The following is a 17798-nucleotide window of genomic DNA, read 5'->3' on the forward strand; positions in this document are numbered from 1 at the left end:
CTCTATAGGGCTGAGGCATCTTCAGCCCCCCTAAGTCTGCTGGGATGGGGCTGAGCCCCTCCAATCTTGAGGGGGCAGAAGAGGCTGAGTCCTTCCTTGCCCGCCCATCTCCCTCCTCCCTTTTTGTCTGCTGTGCTCAGCCGCCTTGGGAGATGCTGCATAGCGTCTGTGACAGTCGCACGAGGTTGTGATGCACGTGACATATCACACAAACACACACGTGCCCCCTGCCCAATGTTGGACACAACTCGGTGCCTCTGTTCCAATGTATGCATAACATTTTGTTTATAAAAAAATAAAATGAGGAACTTTTTCTTGTTTGGTGCCTTCATTATACATCTTTAGGCTCCAGGCAAAAACGATCCTCTTCAACCAGGCCTTTGGATGATTACTTAGATGTGTTTGTGGAGGAGGAGAGTTATTGCTTCATTTTGTTTTTGTTTTAACCATTTATTTTTGTGCTTTTATTTTGTGCTTTTGTGTTCTTATCTTGGGAACCGCCCTGAGATCTTCAGATGAATGGTGGTATATAAATTTAATGAACAGCAACAACAACAACAACCACTACAACTACCACCACCACTACTACCACTACTACTACTACTACTACTGTACTTACATCATATTTTCAGGTTCTGTTGCACAGGATCCCACTGCTTTGTTGACATTTACGAGGAGAGCCTGATTGGTTCCAGTGAGTAAGGCGACAAGGGACGGGATTCCACCACATCTGCGGATAATGCTCCGATTTGCTTGTTCTTGGCAACATTCACCTAGCGCTCCAACAACATTCACAAGGACTTCTTCTGGCTGATCTGTTAGTAGGCCAACCAAAGTTTCTATAGCTTTGTACTCCCGGAATCTAAAACAAAATAAAGTAAAGTAAAAGATCAGAGTTAACTTCACCAAGACAATATTATCCTGAAAACATTTATGGAGCTAAATCCTTCCGAAATCACAAATTGGACACAATATTTCAGGAACTCTTTAAAAAGCATTGGTGTTACATTGTGCATGTATTAGGCTTTAAGGGCATATCTGCACCACACGTTTAAAGTACCGTATTGGTCTGAATATAAGCCGCACCTTTAAAAATCGGGGGGGGGGGGAGAAAAAAGACAATACCCTTAAAATTCTGCAGGAACTCACACCTGTTCTGCTTTACCGTATGTCTGTTTCAACAGCGGGATCATAAAAGCCTATTTTTGTAAGGTCGTGAATTTAAGCCACACTTTAACTTTTCACAGTCGGAATTTGGGGGGGGGGGAGTGAGGCTTATATTCAGGCCAATACGGTAATTCGAAATCAGTTTAGCTGTAATTGTTAACTTCAAAAAAACAGGGAACTGTTGAGTTTGATGAAGGTGTTGAAAACTCCAGTAGAAATTCCTTAACCTTTTTTACAGTTCTCACAATCCTTTAAATGGTTCTTAAAGAGATTTGAAGCTGAATTATATATAATACAGATATAGCAGAAGGTTCTCCCATCTCCGGAGGAGGTACATGGGATAGAGTATGTTGTATGGTGGCACTACAAATATGGAAACCTCTCTCTCTCTAGAACTGGCAACTGTCATTTTGGCCAGTATTAGTAGTGCGCTGCTGCAATTAAGGACCTGTGGGTATAGGGCAATATACAAATTTAATAAACAGTAATGAGTGGCTGGGTGGTTCCATGGGTGGCTTCCTTTGGATGACAGTTTTCAAAATGGGTTGGCTTTTCTTTTTACTTGCTCTTGTACCCTGCTATGGGACCAAAAGAGGATGCTAAAAATATCCTTAAATAAAATACAAAAATCACTGTCACAATTCTTTAAAATACATGTCTATATTCATGAGAGCTAGCAGCACCTCTTAACATAATAGGGCAGCTTCTCTGCTGCTCTGGGCAGCCAGGCAAGGCATGCAGGCTCCCCTGGGCACCTTGGTGGAGGCATTTGGTCACTGAAAGAACCCTCCCTAGTTGGCTGGTGGTGAGTGGAGCGCGCAGAGGGGTTCGGAGGGAAGAAAGGCAGAGAGAGTGGGCAAGAGTGGCAGGGGGAGGATAAAGGAAGGGATGGAGGAAGGAGACAGAAGGAAAAGCAGCAAGCAGAAAGGCAGGCAGGCAGGCAGGCAGACCAACGGAAGCGGAGGCGGGGCAGTGGAGCAGAGCAGAGAAGGTCACTGGCACAGCATGAAAGGCAACGAAAAGCAATCTTTTTGAGTTTCTTGTCTATGGTCTCTCCCAGCTTTGGAGGTGCTGATACACCTTGTGTTATGTACTGAGTTGAATAGGATCCAAAATGCAGCAGTCTGATTGGTCCTAGAACAATGCAGCAGTATGACTGGTCTGCAGGAGCCACCCAATCCAGCTCCAGATAGAAGTGAATCCACAACCTGATTGGCCTACAGGAGAATTCTGGAATTAGCCAATCACGTGCAGCCCATTGTGTAAATAATGTATATAAAGCAGATACTTTGGGGGGACTTTCATTCCTCCTCACCACTATGAGCTGAATAAAGAGCATGAAATCCACTCTCGACTCTGAGTATATTTCACCTTGCCAAGGGTGAAAGGGTTGGGGTTTTTTTTTTGGGGGGTGCCAATACAGCTTCTTGCCAAGGGTGCAAGATAGTAGGGTACACCTCTGAACACGAATGCACATTTGCAACATCTAAAAGGTGACTTTTAATCATGCGTAGAGCTGTTAAATCTCTCTTCCTTTGATGTTTGCTTTGTCTCTACATGAAAAGATGCTAAATACATATAGCTGACAAGGTGAAAATGTTATCCATACTTTGTCACGTTTTCTTTGCTGATTGCACATTTCCAGATTGCTCCGGTCACTGCTGCCAGAAGTTCTTTGTTTCCAGAATTACCAAGCAATGTAGCAAGAGGTTTTAGGCCTCCATGCTGCCTAACGAGCTCACGTGTTTCCTGGTCTTCAGCACACTATGTAAAGGGGGGGAAGCCAGAAAAAGTATGAGCATACATAGCTGAGGCCTATAAAACAGGCTTACACAATGAAAGTAATGAGAGCAACCCAGAGCAATGCTGCGTGCTCAAGTCATAATAAGTTAAATGGAACTTGGGCCCATTTAGCCTTGTCTCTAGTGTGTAATCAACAGCTTCACAAGCACTGCAAAAGCCTTTTCCAGTCAAAATCTTCATTTGCAATCTAGTGTGAATATGCTGCTCCTGTGCCAGAAGACTTCTCCACTAACTTCATTGTTAAAGGTGGCTCCTGCATCCATGATGGATCTGTCTCCGATAACAAAGTCAACGAGGAATCCCCTTTGAAGCAGATACTTTATGGAGCAGGATTTCAGGATCTTCAATCAGGTTGAACACATTAAACGTCAGGGTCCCAGGTTAGGGAACAACACACGCACACACACACACACCCTAGAGAGCAACGGTTCTCAACCTGTGGGTTCCCAGATGCTGTTGGACTACAACTCCCATCATCCCTGAGCTCTGGCCTTGCTAGCTAGGGGTGATGGGAGTTGTAGTTCAACAACATCTGGGGATCCACAGATTGAGAAAGGCTGCCCCAGAGGGTTTTTACATAGCAGTGGAACCACTACAGCAGTCCCAGTCCTGCTGCACGCAGAGGAGAGGATGGGAGGCTGGCTGGTTGTTGTGCCCGTCTGGAACTGGTGCAGCAGCTGGAGCTGAATAGAACCTGATGGCATCATGTGACAGCAGTAGGGCTACCACAACAACCAACAGCTCAGTCCTGCCCCTCTCGCCTGCCAAAAAGTCCCATTTCAGCACTTCTACCGGCATGTTTGACATGTTTGGGTACCTCCGCCAGCCTGCACGTCAGGTAGACAGAAAGGGAAGCTCCACACCAGCCAACCCTGCCCCAGCCCGGCACGAAGGGGGGTTGGATGACTTTGTAACCTTCCTAGCTGTACCGTTGAAATTGCAAGGCTGTACTCATTTTATATGTAGCCATTTTGACTAGGGCATCCAATACAGTTGGCAGGATCTTACAAAGCAAGGCATGGACATGTCACGAACTGGGTTGCTTACTATTCCTTATGGAACTTTTTGCTCTAGTACTCGTCTGCCTACTTCACCACAATCATACTTATAAACTCAAGTTAACTATGGAGTTTTTGAGTCCTCTTGGTAGGGTAGGAGGATACAACTCGCTTTCCAATATTGCCCAACCTGTGCAATATTACTAGATGAAATAATATGCAGGAAACCTCAACTGGCCTGGAAGAATCCCTTACCTTAAAAATAGCACTGGCACAATGCATTTGAAGTTCTTCATTGTCACTGTTCAGATTTTTCACAAGATTCTCTATCATCTTCTCATTTTTAATTGCGAGCCTGTAGCTTGGCTACAAAGGCAAGTTTTATGTATTAAGTTAAGAGATGTATTAACATATAAATGGCTATTATTCAAAATGCAAAACACGATAGTAGAACCTTGATGACCCAAACCATATTTATGCAGAACCTTTACAGGGAACGCTCTCTAGCTTGTTTACAATAAAATTGTTGTTTCAAGTATGGCAGCACACACCATGGGCATAAATATACCAAGATACTAAGTGGTCCTGAGACTCTGATTAGAACAATCCACCACACAGTTCTATAGCAAAGATCCTAAGCTTTGTAAACAGAAGATAATTTGTCCTGTGATATTATAATTCTAGGTTATGCTTCTCTAGATAAAAATGTTAAACACTGTTTTCTCCTTGTTTGATCTTAACATTTGTCGTAGAAGAAAACAAATAATTAAGATGAAAACTATAAGAAACTACTTCAGTACAGTATTTCATACCTTGGACATGCTTCCAACATTAAGTATTTTTAAGTCTCACTCAAGTCAAGTCATTTTATGATGGTCAATGGGATACGTTTCATTATGCTATTTAGCACTCCCATTTAAACCAGTTAGAAAAGTACTTAACTTTTGTTGCAGATGAATTATTCTGTCACTGCATCAATCTACCTGTTCAGCACCGGAATGGTGCTTCTTAGAAGGGAAGATGGATCTAGAAGCTGGTGTGTTAAGAGTCCTTGATCTAGCAACAGGTAACAGGGGACTTTTGCATGGTTATACAGCCTGTTGCTAAATATAAAAAATGCAGGCATACTCAAAAGTGTATAAGGGTTTTTTTTCATTGTAATTTGAGCTTTTGCCATAGGTCAGTGTTGGAGCACATGTTTTACATGCCAAAGGTCCGATGCTCAGTCTCTAGGTAAAGCTAGAAGAGTCTTGTCTGAAATCCCAGAGACGTGCTGTCATTAATGTCGATACTACTGAGCTAGGTGGACCAAATGTCCAACTCAGTATAGGATATAAGATAAGGTGTCCCTTTGACTATTGGCAGAAGATGCTATTTTGTATGTAATGTTTAATTGTAGCCATCGATGGAGTCACATTTTTATTCATTAAGATGTTAAAAAATATTACTGAATGAACCTGAGATAAGAGCTATTTTATTATCATTCAATATTTCAAAATATCATTCAATATTTGGTGGGATATTTGTTACATATCATTCGTAGTGCTTTTAAAAGAACCACAGTTTTAAAGCATTTGTACACTTTTTGCTGGATCTCAAATTCTGCTCTATTTCCACCTGCAGAAAAGCTCAGATGCTTACCTCAGATGCACACTCTTGCAAAGTTCCTACTACGGGTATTAACATATTTGAATGGGGGGACTTCAGTAACTGAGCCAGCAGGGGGATGCCTCCGGCTTTACGTATTGCTTCTTTATTCCTGGAACTTTTGCTACAGCTCCAGAGTGCCAAAGCTCCACATCGTGCCACTTCAATCTCTTTTCCCTGGAGTGGAGTGAGACTTGACGATCCCATTGATGAGCAGTCCAATAGCCCAACCTGATAGAAAAAGACAGATTGCTTATTGTCTTTAGTGAATGTCAGCAATAAAGGCAAGTGTAGTGTGCCCATACCAGAGAGCAGCATTGTGCATAAGACACATCTGCCTGTAACTGATGTACTGAAGGTGAGTGAAAGAAAGAGATTACACCTGTTCTCACACTGACGTTAGCTTCTGGGCCCAATTCAAGAAGTTGTCTAAAACATTAAAGCATCTGAAGACTGCCATACTTCCACTACCATGAATCCCTACTGAGATTCTGTGGCAAAGCCTTTTTTTGCATGCATCTTCTGAGAGGTGTGTTTCGTGGCTGCCTGTGGCCAACATGGCCTTTAAAATGTTTAGTCCAAGCCTCTGGAATTCCTTCCCTAAGAAACTTTGTCCATATCTTAGCTTTGTGGTGCAAATAATGATAACTTTAGCTTGTAAGGCATTTGACATTCATTGGTACATTTGAACTTATATAAATTCTGACCATCCTTTCCTGTTAGTTTAAATTGTTTTTTTTATTTTTGAATTTTAAAATCATGCTGTGATTACAATTTTAGTGTGTTGTTTCAGAGTGTTTACTGAAGACACTGCCTTGAGTATTTTTTTTCCCCTTTAAATAAGGCAGGTTATAAGTTATACTATAAACTTTCCAATGAAAGGATTGGCATGTGCAAAGGAATAGAAGCTACCACAACATTGATTTCTGGGTTGGAGCAACTGAAGCAAAGATGATGTTGCAGAAATGACTACCTGCTATCAAAACAACAAAAGAAGATAAAGTGAAGATGAAAACTGTGATGCCAAGATTGATTGTTGTTTATCAGGTCTACTTACTAGTCTCTTGATTCCACCATGCTGCCGGACTGTTCTTCGGGCCCTCTTGAATCTGGCCACATTAGCTATGGTTTCAGCTGCCAAACATTTCAGATCTTGGTCTAGAGAATCAAGTATCTTAACCATGATCTGTAACCCTCCAAGATCAGCAATTGTACGTCTGATTTGTGGATTTTGGCTAATTTCCTTCAGGATTTTTAATGAGCCAATCTAATCAGAGAAGAAATTACACAATTTTGTTTAACGTGGATATAGAGTTTGATTATTCAAGTAACATACGCTAAAATACCGTACGGACTGTTCTACATCTTGATGTAGAATGTCGTGATGCGGGAGGGTAGACAGCTGAATGCAAAAAGGTAAAATCATGTGGGATAGTGAGACTGCTCTCTTATGAGATTGTCCCCAGAATGGATGGGGAAAGCAGGGCTAAGCAGCAATTGACTTCTGACTTGTGATAAGGAAAGTAGCAGGAAAAAGGCACTAGAAAGTGTGGGATAACACTTCCTTTGACACAATGTCATCTAACCTTGCTGCAAACCAAACCAGAATGAACACTCACTAAACAAGTGCCTTAGCAGTCTTGTGTTGCTGAAAGGAAGATGTCTACACAACAGAAACCTACCATTCCACCATCTTTTTTTTAGTTTCAGCTGAGCTAAGCTACAGTTAACTGTGGTTAACATCCCAGTTTCTTACTTTTCATTCTGAAAGGAGAGCAACTTCATAAACGCTAGAATGAATTTTGAGGGAGACTGAATGGCTCTGAAGTTCAGAGTCGTTTTATTTTCGTATTATATTATGGACAATACTAAGCTGTAGTTGCATTAAGGAGTAAGAGTGCTAATTGGGAAGTATCTGCCCTGGAAGTAAATATACAATTGCTGGATGACAGCTTCTAGAATCCATATAAAGCCCAATTCAATCTGACAGTTTAACTCACCTTACATTTGATTTCTTCGGTATCAAGCAAATTAATCAGCACTTCAAGGCCGCCAACATCTCTGATTGCCAACTGACAAGTTTCTTGAGACAAGTTGAAATCTCTCATTGAACACAATGCAATTACGGTAGCTGTCTGGTTGCCAGCCTACAAAACAGAGAAATTTAAAATGTACAATTAAATACAACTTTGTACTATACATATGTTTAGCCTGGAAAAGAGGAGATTGAGCGACGATATGATAGCCATCTTCATCTATCTCAAGGGCCGTCACAAGGAAGATGGAGCAAGCTTGTAGGTTAGGACTCGAACCAATGGATTCAAGATTTTGACTAAACATGAGAAAGAACTTTTTGATGGCAAGAGCTGTTCAACGGTGGAATGAACTCCCTCGGAAGGTGGTGGACTCTCCTTCCTTGGGGGTTTTTAAGCAGAGGTTTGATGGCCATCTGTAATGGATGCTATAGTTGAGATTCCTGACTGCAGGGGGTTGGACTCACTGTTCAAAACTCTCATTGTTCTAGGTGCATTTTGCAACAGGGAATTTCATTAGCGCAAGCAGTTTCTGAGCTCTGGGTGCGGTAGTGCACCTAAGATTTCAGATTAAAACTGCAGAATGGAAGGAAAGGAGAACCCTTTTCTGCCTCCCCACTTCCAGCTACTCTCTTAAGACTGGAGAAGAGACCCTCTTAAGAATATTAAGGGGGTGCGCAGGGGAAGGACTACTAGACCATGTGAAAAATGAACGTAATATTTTAGCTGAAGCTCATCCATTTTCAGCTTTGCATTCTTGTTATAAAAAAGCACACCTAGACATTCCGTTGTTGCGCCAACAACCTAGGTGCCATCTAGCTCCTAGTTTTCATATCTCAGTTTATAACACTGGTTGGACTAGATCAGGCATAGGCAAACTCGGCCCTCCAGATATTTTGGGACTACAACTCCCATTATCCCTACCTAACAGGACAAGTGGTCAGGGATGATGGGAGTTGTAGTCCCAAAACATCTGGAGGGCCAAGTTTGCCTATGCCTGGAGTAGTTGACCCACGGGGTCCCTTCTGACTCTATGATTCTAAAAAATATTCTGACACAGAAAAGGCATAGTTAGAAAGAGGACAGAGTAATAAACACAAACAAAATGAAACAGGACAATAGCCATATTTTATCCTTTTTGTTAGAGTCTATTTGTTTATTCATTTCTGATTACTTTTTATTATTTATTTTATTACTATAGCGCCCACTGAAGAAAGCCCTCTGGGTGGTTTACAAAAGTCAATATCATACATACACTATCCTACAAAACCATATAACAGTCCCCATGAAAGCAACATAAAGATCAAAACATTTTACCAAAAACTACCATAAAAACAAATCAGCATAAAATTAAACGAAGACCAGCCTAAAACCAGTAAGAAGAAACCAATTTGTCCAATCTAAAAGCATTAGACCATTTGAAATTAAAAGTTATGTGAGACTGGCACCAAAAAGATTGTCATTTTATTTCTTTATTCCTTTATTTGGACAGCACCAGTGAAGTGTAAATATTTCAAAGTCTGTTCAATCAAAGGTATATCTAAATCTGAACTATACTCTTCCTAGTACTGGGTATATATTTATCTATTATATCGTGGCTCACATACAACAATGGCATTCAAGAGCCTTCTTCCACCTGCCTTGCCCCACCCTCCAGTCTCTGCTTCTCAATTTGTATTGTATTATTTTATGCACTGTGGCTTGCCATTGTTTTACTGATTGTAGTTTAGAAATTATTTATTCTAATTGTTAAAAGTGGATTTCTGTTTAATTTTTTATATGCTGATACTTAATATTCTGTACTATTCTAATGATTGTTGAATGTTACTTTATTTCATGTACGTTGCTTATTTTAAAGTTATGTTTTATTATCACATTTTTTGCATTGCATTAGATTGTTATAAGGTGTACATTCTTTGTTTCTTCAGCTTGTAAACCACCTTGGGTATTGTAAGATAGAAAGACAGTACAGTGGTACCTCGGGTTACATACGCTTTAGGTTACAGACTCCGCTAACCCGTGGTTAACCCTCGTCTGACGCACCCCTCTCTGAGTGGGTGGAGTCAAAATTTGCGGTTGTCCAATGCCTAAGCCAATACCTCTCACATGCTGTAATCAATAAAGTTGTGGCCTTTTCTAGCCCATTAACCTAATATGCTGTGTCCACGTGTCTTTGTTATCCCCAAGCTGGAGACGGTCCTCAAATCACAACCCAGAAATAATACCTTGGGTTAAGAACGTTGCTTCAGGATGAGAACAGAAATTGTGCTCCGGCGGCGCAGCAGCAGCAGGAGGCCCCATTAACTAAATTGGTGCTTCAGGTTAAGAACAGTTTCAGGTTAAGAACGGACCTCCGGAACGAATTAAGTACTTAACCCAAGGTACCACTGTATACAAATTAAAAGTGATGATGAGTGACGAAGATTCAATAAGGATGTAATTCTAATCCCACCCCATCTTGATGGTGGAGTGGCAGGTAAAATAACATGCAGACATCTCTAAGCTGGCCTCTGCTAGTAGAGAGTACCGCTAGCAGAAAGCCCCAAATGAGGTGTTTCAGTGTGACATTGGGCGCTTTAGAGCCCCAACAATCCCAAGAAAGATTTGATTCTAGGAGCTCTCAGGAGAAGTAGCCTGGAGCTGTTGCAGCAAAAAACCTCCCCCCTCTTTTTTGCCCTGGCATTCGATTGGGTGGCGGATCTGTCACTCCATTCTTTGCAAAAATGCTAAAGCAAGTATTTATTCACTCACAATAAATCTCATGTAAAAAATATCTTTTTTTCCCCTCTGCTGTTCAGGATTGCTTACACAGTTTAATACAGATTTTTTAAAGCAAAACCACAATAAAATATTTTTCATATGCTCTGACACATTAGTTCTATAGCATAACCATTACTACTGGTTGCCACAACAATTATTTTTTTCTGTCTAGTAGTTCTTACAGAACGCTTTCAAGGACAAGGCTTAACAAACATGGAAATGGTTAGTTTTCTATTAAGTGTACACAAAAGCTGCATCATGTTGTTACAGCCATTGAAATCGGATACAGTATGTTGGATGCAAAATAAATTCTACTGGCATTGCAACAATCACTTTTAAAGCTTTAAATTAAAGGCAGATTTCATTTCAGAAAGTCTAGCCCTTCTTATAGGATGGTTCAGCATAAATATCCACAAATTTAAATGAAAATATAATGTGAATTCTAAAAAGAATGTGTAGCATGCTCACAGAGAAAACGTTTTCTAACCAATCTCTGGGCGGCAGCTGAATTTCAGCATCAAGGCAAATGACAGCTGTAAATAAAGAAAGCCATCTTTCTGAAAATATAAGAAATAGCCCATTTAACTCAGTGGGTTTAAAGGAACAATAACAATTACAGTATTATACAATGCAAAAAAATGTAGAGAGGTGAATACCAAACCGCATACATTAGTTAATACAAAACAATTACAAATATGAAACTTTGTCTCCTAATGACTTTTCTTGTGAGTAAGCCAAAGGAAGGGGAAATAATGGAAAAGATGTCTCTGTTACTCCTTATAGAAATTTCTCACTTGGTGAGCACAATGGGTCTGGTTCACAAACTCCACAGTCTCCTTGGAGTCCATATGGCTCTTGGAGAATTCGATTCTGAGCATTCTCTTCTACACAGATCACATCCAAAAGAGAAGCAAATGTCTCATTTCCCTGCATATATTCCTATTTCGACTACACTGTGGGACAAAAGGAGCTCTGTTGTCAACCAAAGGAGACCTTTTGACAGAGAGATTATAAAAAGGACTCCGGCACACATGGATGGATACGGGAATATATTACAATATCTGCTTGACTATACCTGCCACCTTTTGAAAATGCAAGAGAGAGAAAAAGATGTTCCTCTATATGCACCCATTAATATTATATCCTCCAAAGCACCATTGTTATTGAACATGCTTTAAAACGTGTTAAGTTTGTAAGCACAATTTTAAAAGCTAGGGTTACAGGACTTTAAATGTGAGCGACTTAGAGCGGTATTGTCGGGTTCTTGGGGGGGGGGATAGGTGAATCGAGCAGTATAGATTTAATTAACTAACGAAGGAGCTGGGAAGTTTGACTCTTAAAAGGCTATGCTCTGATTACATCTCAGGTTCCATGAGGGCTAAGCTTACTGCATCACAGCAAAGTATATTGCTAATTACTGTAAATTAAACTGTGATGCAAAGTTCAGCTTTTTAATTTGAAAAGTTATTTAGTTTATGCACAACTTTTACTTAAGCAGGTGTATTACTAATATTACTATTTATTTAGTAATATCCTTTTATTGGCTGAAGGTGATTTACAAACACACCATAAAAAGAACTAAAAAAGCATATATATATATATATATATATATATATATATATGCTTTCGTAGATTTTCACGGGTACAGGAATGCAGGTTTTGGTGTCCTCGGGTGTCTTCCCGTGTAAAAGTTGGGGTGTCTAGGCGAGACCTCGTCGAAACGTCGCCTAGACACCCCAACTTTTACACGGGAAGACACCCGAGGACACCAAAACCTGCATATATATATATATATATATATATATATATATATATATATATGAATGAGAGAGAAGCAATACAAAATGAAAACTTAAGGTATTATGTGGTTGCACTGCTTGTTGGAATGAAGGTGTAAGTATCCCAGTATGGTCTTAGCACAGGGTTTTTGTTTTTTGTTTCAAAGAAAATCACAAGCGTGTTTCTAAATGTTCATTTTTCTGCTCCAACTTTTCATTCTATTTTACAGAACACAGGTCAAGCTGCAACTTGTTAGAGATGAGTTATGGACAAGTATAACTGAGTTATGGAATAATTCCTTGCCCCATTTCCTGAATCCTCTGGAGTTCTTGGGCTATAGCCTGGCAGTGAATAAAACATACAGATTAAAATAACCAGGGCCAGTGGAAAATCATAACCATGATAAAAATCACAGATTCCATAATGTTCACATTACATGTCTGTAGCGCGTGGAAAATGACTATTGTTTAAGAGCTAATTAAGGACTGACACCGTCGGGCCTGGTATGTCTCAATAACAAGGGAGTGCATGCAGTAAAATTCAGATTAAAACTATTACCAGGTTTTCTGCTAACAAAACAGAATAAAAAATAATAATCACAAAACACAGAAAGAACCATTCTTTCCATATTGGAATCAAAGGGTGGTACTGGGCCATTGCTTATACTTCTCAGCTACATGACTCCCTGACCTCTTCATCTTGCAAAGCGTACAAAACGTACACTGAGGGAGACTAAACATAATCTGGACTGTGGCTTGTCTCTCGCTGCTGGTAGCCAAGATTTGCACTTGGCAAAAGGAGAAGGGCAGAAATGGGAAAGATGAAGCAGACTGGCAGAGGCACTGTGCCTGTCATTCATATCACTGGTTCCCAGTGAAGACTGTAGAGCAGTCTCGCCCAAACTGCTGCCTTCCAGACATTTCGCACTACAACTCTCATCACTCCCAATCAACGTGTCCAAAACGTCTGGAAGGCTGCTCTAGAGTGTGGCGAGTTCCTCCTAAACACTCCGCAAACAGCAATAAATTGGGACACTTCATCGTTCATTTTGTTCTGATATGGAGAGGAACTTGACCATTATGTGATGTACCGTATTTTTCGCTCTATAGGATGCACCCGACCATAGGCTGCACCTTGTTTTAGTGGGGGAGAACAAGAAAAAAAATTCCCTCCCTCTCTGTGCAGCGCCCCTTCAGCAAAGTGGCAGGAGAAACGGAGCCCCTTCCATTTCTCCTCCCGCTTCGCTGAAGGGGCGCTGCACAGAGAGGGAAAGCTGCGAAGACTCTCCAGCGAAGCAAAGCCAGGAGAACAAGAGGGATCGGTTCACACCGACCCCTCTTGCTCTCCAGGCTTCAGTGAAAGCAACGCGGGCACTCCCGCTGCGCTCCAGAGGCTTCAGGCAGCTATTCCTGAAGCCTCCGGAGTGAGGCAGGAGCGCTCCCACTGCGCTTCGGAGGCTTCGCATTGCTATCGCTGAAGCCATGGAGCCTGCATTCGCTCCATAAGATGCACACACATTTCCCCTTAATTTTTGGAGGGGGAAAAGTGTGTCTTATAGAGTGAAAAATACGGTAAGCACCAGCAGCTAGCAAACACATACTGGATTTCGCACCTGTAAGAAATAGCAACATTGATATCTTAAGTTCATATTTCTGAGGCCTGAATTGCACACTGCACATTTTAACTACAGCCTGATGGCACCTAAGGGATTAAAAAGTCCCTTCTGTGGGTGGAACCTGGGAATAGAGAAGGAGCAGGAGGTGCAAGGCATCACTGAACCCCTTCTTCAAGCTCAACTTGCAGACACACAGCAGGAGATGAACCATCGCCACCGGGGCTTCCACACATGCATCTAAAACCTCTCCATAAGCTGGTTTATGCAGTCATCATGTATAGGAAACAAATTTGGAGGAAAATTAAATGATATGCTTTCCCTTTTGTTTCAGCAATGAGAATCAGGGCATTGGGAAAAGTGGTGGGTGCCGAGACTGGCTCAGTGTTTTACAGCAATATTGTTAAGTGCACTTTTTGAAAGTCTATAGAAGAGTGCATACCCTCCAACACGTTGAGTCCCAAATCCAGGATGCACATCTCCTGTGTGAGTCACGTGACCTGCACGAGATCACAGAGCCGCTTTTTTCAGGGCCATGGTCTAATGGCACACAAAAACATATGCTTGGGGGCACTGCTTTTTAGGGTGAGATCTTTGTGCAAAATTGCACAAGATCACAGCGACCAAAACGGCAACCATGCTCTCGTGGGGGGAAATGAGATGTCCCAGTTTTTCTGGGACACTTGCAGGTTATGAGAATGTACTTTTTTTGTATGCTTTTTTTGCTAGCTCACATGGGCATTTGGTGTCACTGCTGGTGCAGGCACAAAAGCCTTTTAAACAAAAGGTAGGGACTCTTAAGATTTGTGCGAGTCTACTCCATTTTTCACTTAAACCCTGAGGTCCACCAAGTGGAGCCAGGTACAAAATAGTGGCTCAGAAAGGTGCAACAAGGAACTCTGAGCACACACTAAGCTTTCTTGATATCTGCAGCCTAATTTAGGAGAGAGAGAAATTGTGGTTGTTGTTGTTGTTTAGGAGAGAGAGAAATTGTTGTTGTCACTATCATTAAACCAATGGGAGGTGAAAATTCTGCTGGCCTAATGCAAATTATTCAGAGAAAAATCAACAGATGCTGATCAACTTTCACTCCTGTTTCATCACCAAGCTTCTACGATGCTCCCATGGACCAATCAGAGGGCACATGGCAAGGACATCACTTTGGAAACTGGTGCTTCTGTCTGATGTCAAATGCCAGAGAAAGCACTGCAATCTTCTCAAAGTGGGGCTGATAATAGGGGAGGAAGCTGAGGACGAACTGCTCTCCGCATCTGGCAAGAGTTGCAGCTGCCACAAGTGGGTGTGGGGTCATGGCTGGGCCTGCAACAGTGTCTGCGAAAGAAATTTAACAAGACTAATCTGGGAAGAACCATTGCTTCTTCAGGCTGTCAAGGAAACAACAAGCAGCTGAGCCTGAATAAAAAGTTGGGCAATTTAGTTGCAATGGAGCCAATGGATTTTCCAAGGGAAAACTAAACCATATGAACAGAGTATTTAACTACAAGGGGAACAATGCTTTCAGGGAATAAACAATTCACTGGCTCAGCAAGCATACGTCTTAAACTCACTGAAGAAGACTACTGAGATCTCGGGGCAAGTCTGAAAAATTACATCTCTCAGATTGTGGCATCTGATTCAAACATACATGGGCCTGCATGCCATATGATAGCATCTGGAATATTACCTAGTTTTGATCAGTTTAAAGAATTTTGTTTTGTTTTTTTAAAAGTGATATAAAGAATAAGAAAAGAAAACAATTTAAGGACAATTCCACCTGCAACGTCCCACCCTGCAAAAAACCCTGAATTTTCAGTTGCCAGATGGACACCCATTTCAGCCTCTGAACGTAGAACATCTGAGTACCTTGAGCCTTGTTAGATTAGTCCAAAGATCAGTCTAATCCAGCATCATGTTTCACATAATGGCTGACCAGGTAATTCCAGGAAGCCCATAATAAGTCCTCCCCATTCCCCCCCCCGAACCATGAATTCAGTAGCATATCCATATAGCCTCTCGAAATGAGATTTCTATTTAGCTGCTCTGCTTAAAAGCCCTTGCGGTTTTAAGAGGTGGTGCAAGGAATGGATGCCAATTGTGGCACAAACCATATGAACAGAGTATTTAACTACAAGGGGAACAATGCTTTCATTGTCCATCATTTCAGGGAAATATAATTTGTGATACAATCCAGGTGACAGAATATTTTGGGTTTCCAAGTCAAACACAAGTGGTCTATCACATGAGACAATAGATCAGGTAAAACAACTGCAGGTGTCCCTCGGCAACAAGCTGTTATGGCGCTAGGCACCATGGCTCTTTTTCTTTATCATAGCAGAAACAGGCATCGGCAGGAGTGGTGACACACTGATGCCTTATGTACATAACATGAACTACACTGTGTCCTACAGGAATCCAGTGGTGGGCCTCGACCACTTAAACTGCAGTGAATGCTTGTTTCCAAACTCTGGTAGAATATAGTAATGTGGAAGAATAGAACTGAGAAAGTATACAACACAGTACTTAAAAAGCAAAGTAATTTTGAACCTCTACATTTATGAATGCCCTTCTTTAGGCATTCAATTTTACTGGCCAATTACTGATTACATTATTTAATTATCTGGGTTTTTTCCTGAAAAAAGGTTGACTCTATATGCTTCAATCTTTAACTTTTGTGACCACTACAGTCATAAATTTTCCTTTATCAACCAACAGAGTTTTGAAGAGCCAGCATTATCTTTTCTTTCCTTCCTCCCCTTTCGGCCTTTTCTTCTTGGAGAGTTCCCTTCTTTCCTTTCGAGAGCTATTTGCATGAGCAATTACATTACCATCTACACTTAATGGATCGTGAAGAGAAAAAAATCAAGTATAACTAGTTCATAACTCATTTTCCAGCTGCTATCTGTGCAGCTAATTTGATCCAGCAACATCATACAGTGCTTAAAACAATCCATCCAGCAAAAAAGAATGAAACAAATTAAAAGGCTTGTATAACTTTTGACATTTATGGAAGGGTCTAGAGAAAAGCAGTCTCTCGATTTTTTCCCTAAGCAATCTTAAGCAATTCAACTTTCCACTCTATGATTATGAGCATCTAAATCCAAGTAGATAACAAGAGGCAAATAAACATTTATTTTGGAAAGCTACTATGATGGATATATGGCCTAATTAGAAGCACAGCAAAGGACAACGCAACAGAACTGTCACCACACTTCCCTTTCATGTAGGGAGCCTGCGAGTCACTGCTTATCATTCACCCTTCTCTTTTGCAATCTACAATGGTCTTTTAGCAGCTATTTTCCCCTCTGTCATCTGCAGAACATTAATTTGTCACAAGGTTTGAAGTCTTTTTTTGTAACTGAAAATTGATTTGCAACTGTTGATAGTCTTTATTTATATGTATATCGTGAATTGGCTCGACTGTTGACTATTGTCTTCCCCCAGCCTTTAGTAATGAAGACATTAAATAGAAATGTTCTATTATTTATGGAATTGATAGTGTTGCCTATGAAACATAGCCTGTGCCAAACTATACATGAAAAGTGCCGTATTTTTCGCTCCATAAGACACACTTTTTTTCCTCCTAAAAAGTAAGGGGAAATGTCTGTGCATCTTATGAAGTGAATGTGTGGTCGATCGCTGGCTCCCTTGCTGGCCCCGCCCCCTTGCCCAGGCCTCCACTGTTGATTGTTCTGCAGATGGAGGCTGTTTGTTTCCCCAGCAACATGTGACTGGCTGATTCCTGTCTGGAAACTGTAGAAACGGCTCCCTTTCCTTTCCTAAAGAAGCTGCAGAACTGTGAGTTGAACCCCATAAAAAACAGGATTTTTTCCCTTTGCAAAGTAAGCTCAACAACTTTGAGCTGATCCTCAAAAAAGGGGGCTTTTCCCCTTTGCAAAAGAAGCTGCACAACTTTGAGCTGATCCCCAAAAAACCAGGGCTTTCCCCCTTTCCTCCTCTAAAAACTAGGTGCGTCTTATGGTCAGGTGTATCATATGGAGC

At 41.1% G+C, this 17798-nt stretch overlaps 1 protein-coding gene across 1 annotated transcript in view; it reads right to left on the bottom strand.

Moving 5' to 3' along the window:
- The window catches only part of ODAD2 (outer dynein arm docking complex subunit 2), a 154546-nt gene that overhangs the window by 111223 nt on the left and 25525 nt on the right, over positions 1-17798 (bottom strand). Inside the window, exons 11-16 of the mRNA XM_081930928.1 lie at positions 7616-7762; positions 6673-6882; positions 5610-5846; positions 4224-4334; positions 2777-2931; positions 620-862 (exon numbers count right to left, since the gene is read on the bottom strand). Of these exons, the coding sequence (XP_081787054.1) occupies positions 620-862; positions 2777-2931; positions 4224-4334; positions 5610-5846; positions 6673-6882; positions 7616-7762 (1103 nt within the window). The remainder of the gene's footprint in view (positions 1-619; positions 863-2776; positions 2932-4223; positions 4335-5609; positions 5847-6672; positions 6883-7615; positions 7763-17798) is intronic.

Source organism: Podarcis melisellensis (assembly GCF_964234715.1).
Source record: "Podarcis melisellensis genome assembly, chromosome: 12".
NCBI classification, from domain to species: domain Eukaryota; kingdom Metazoa; phylum Chordata; class Lepidosauria; order Squamata; family Lacertidae; genus Podarcis; species Podarcis melisellensis.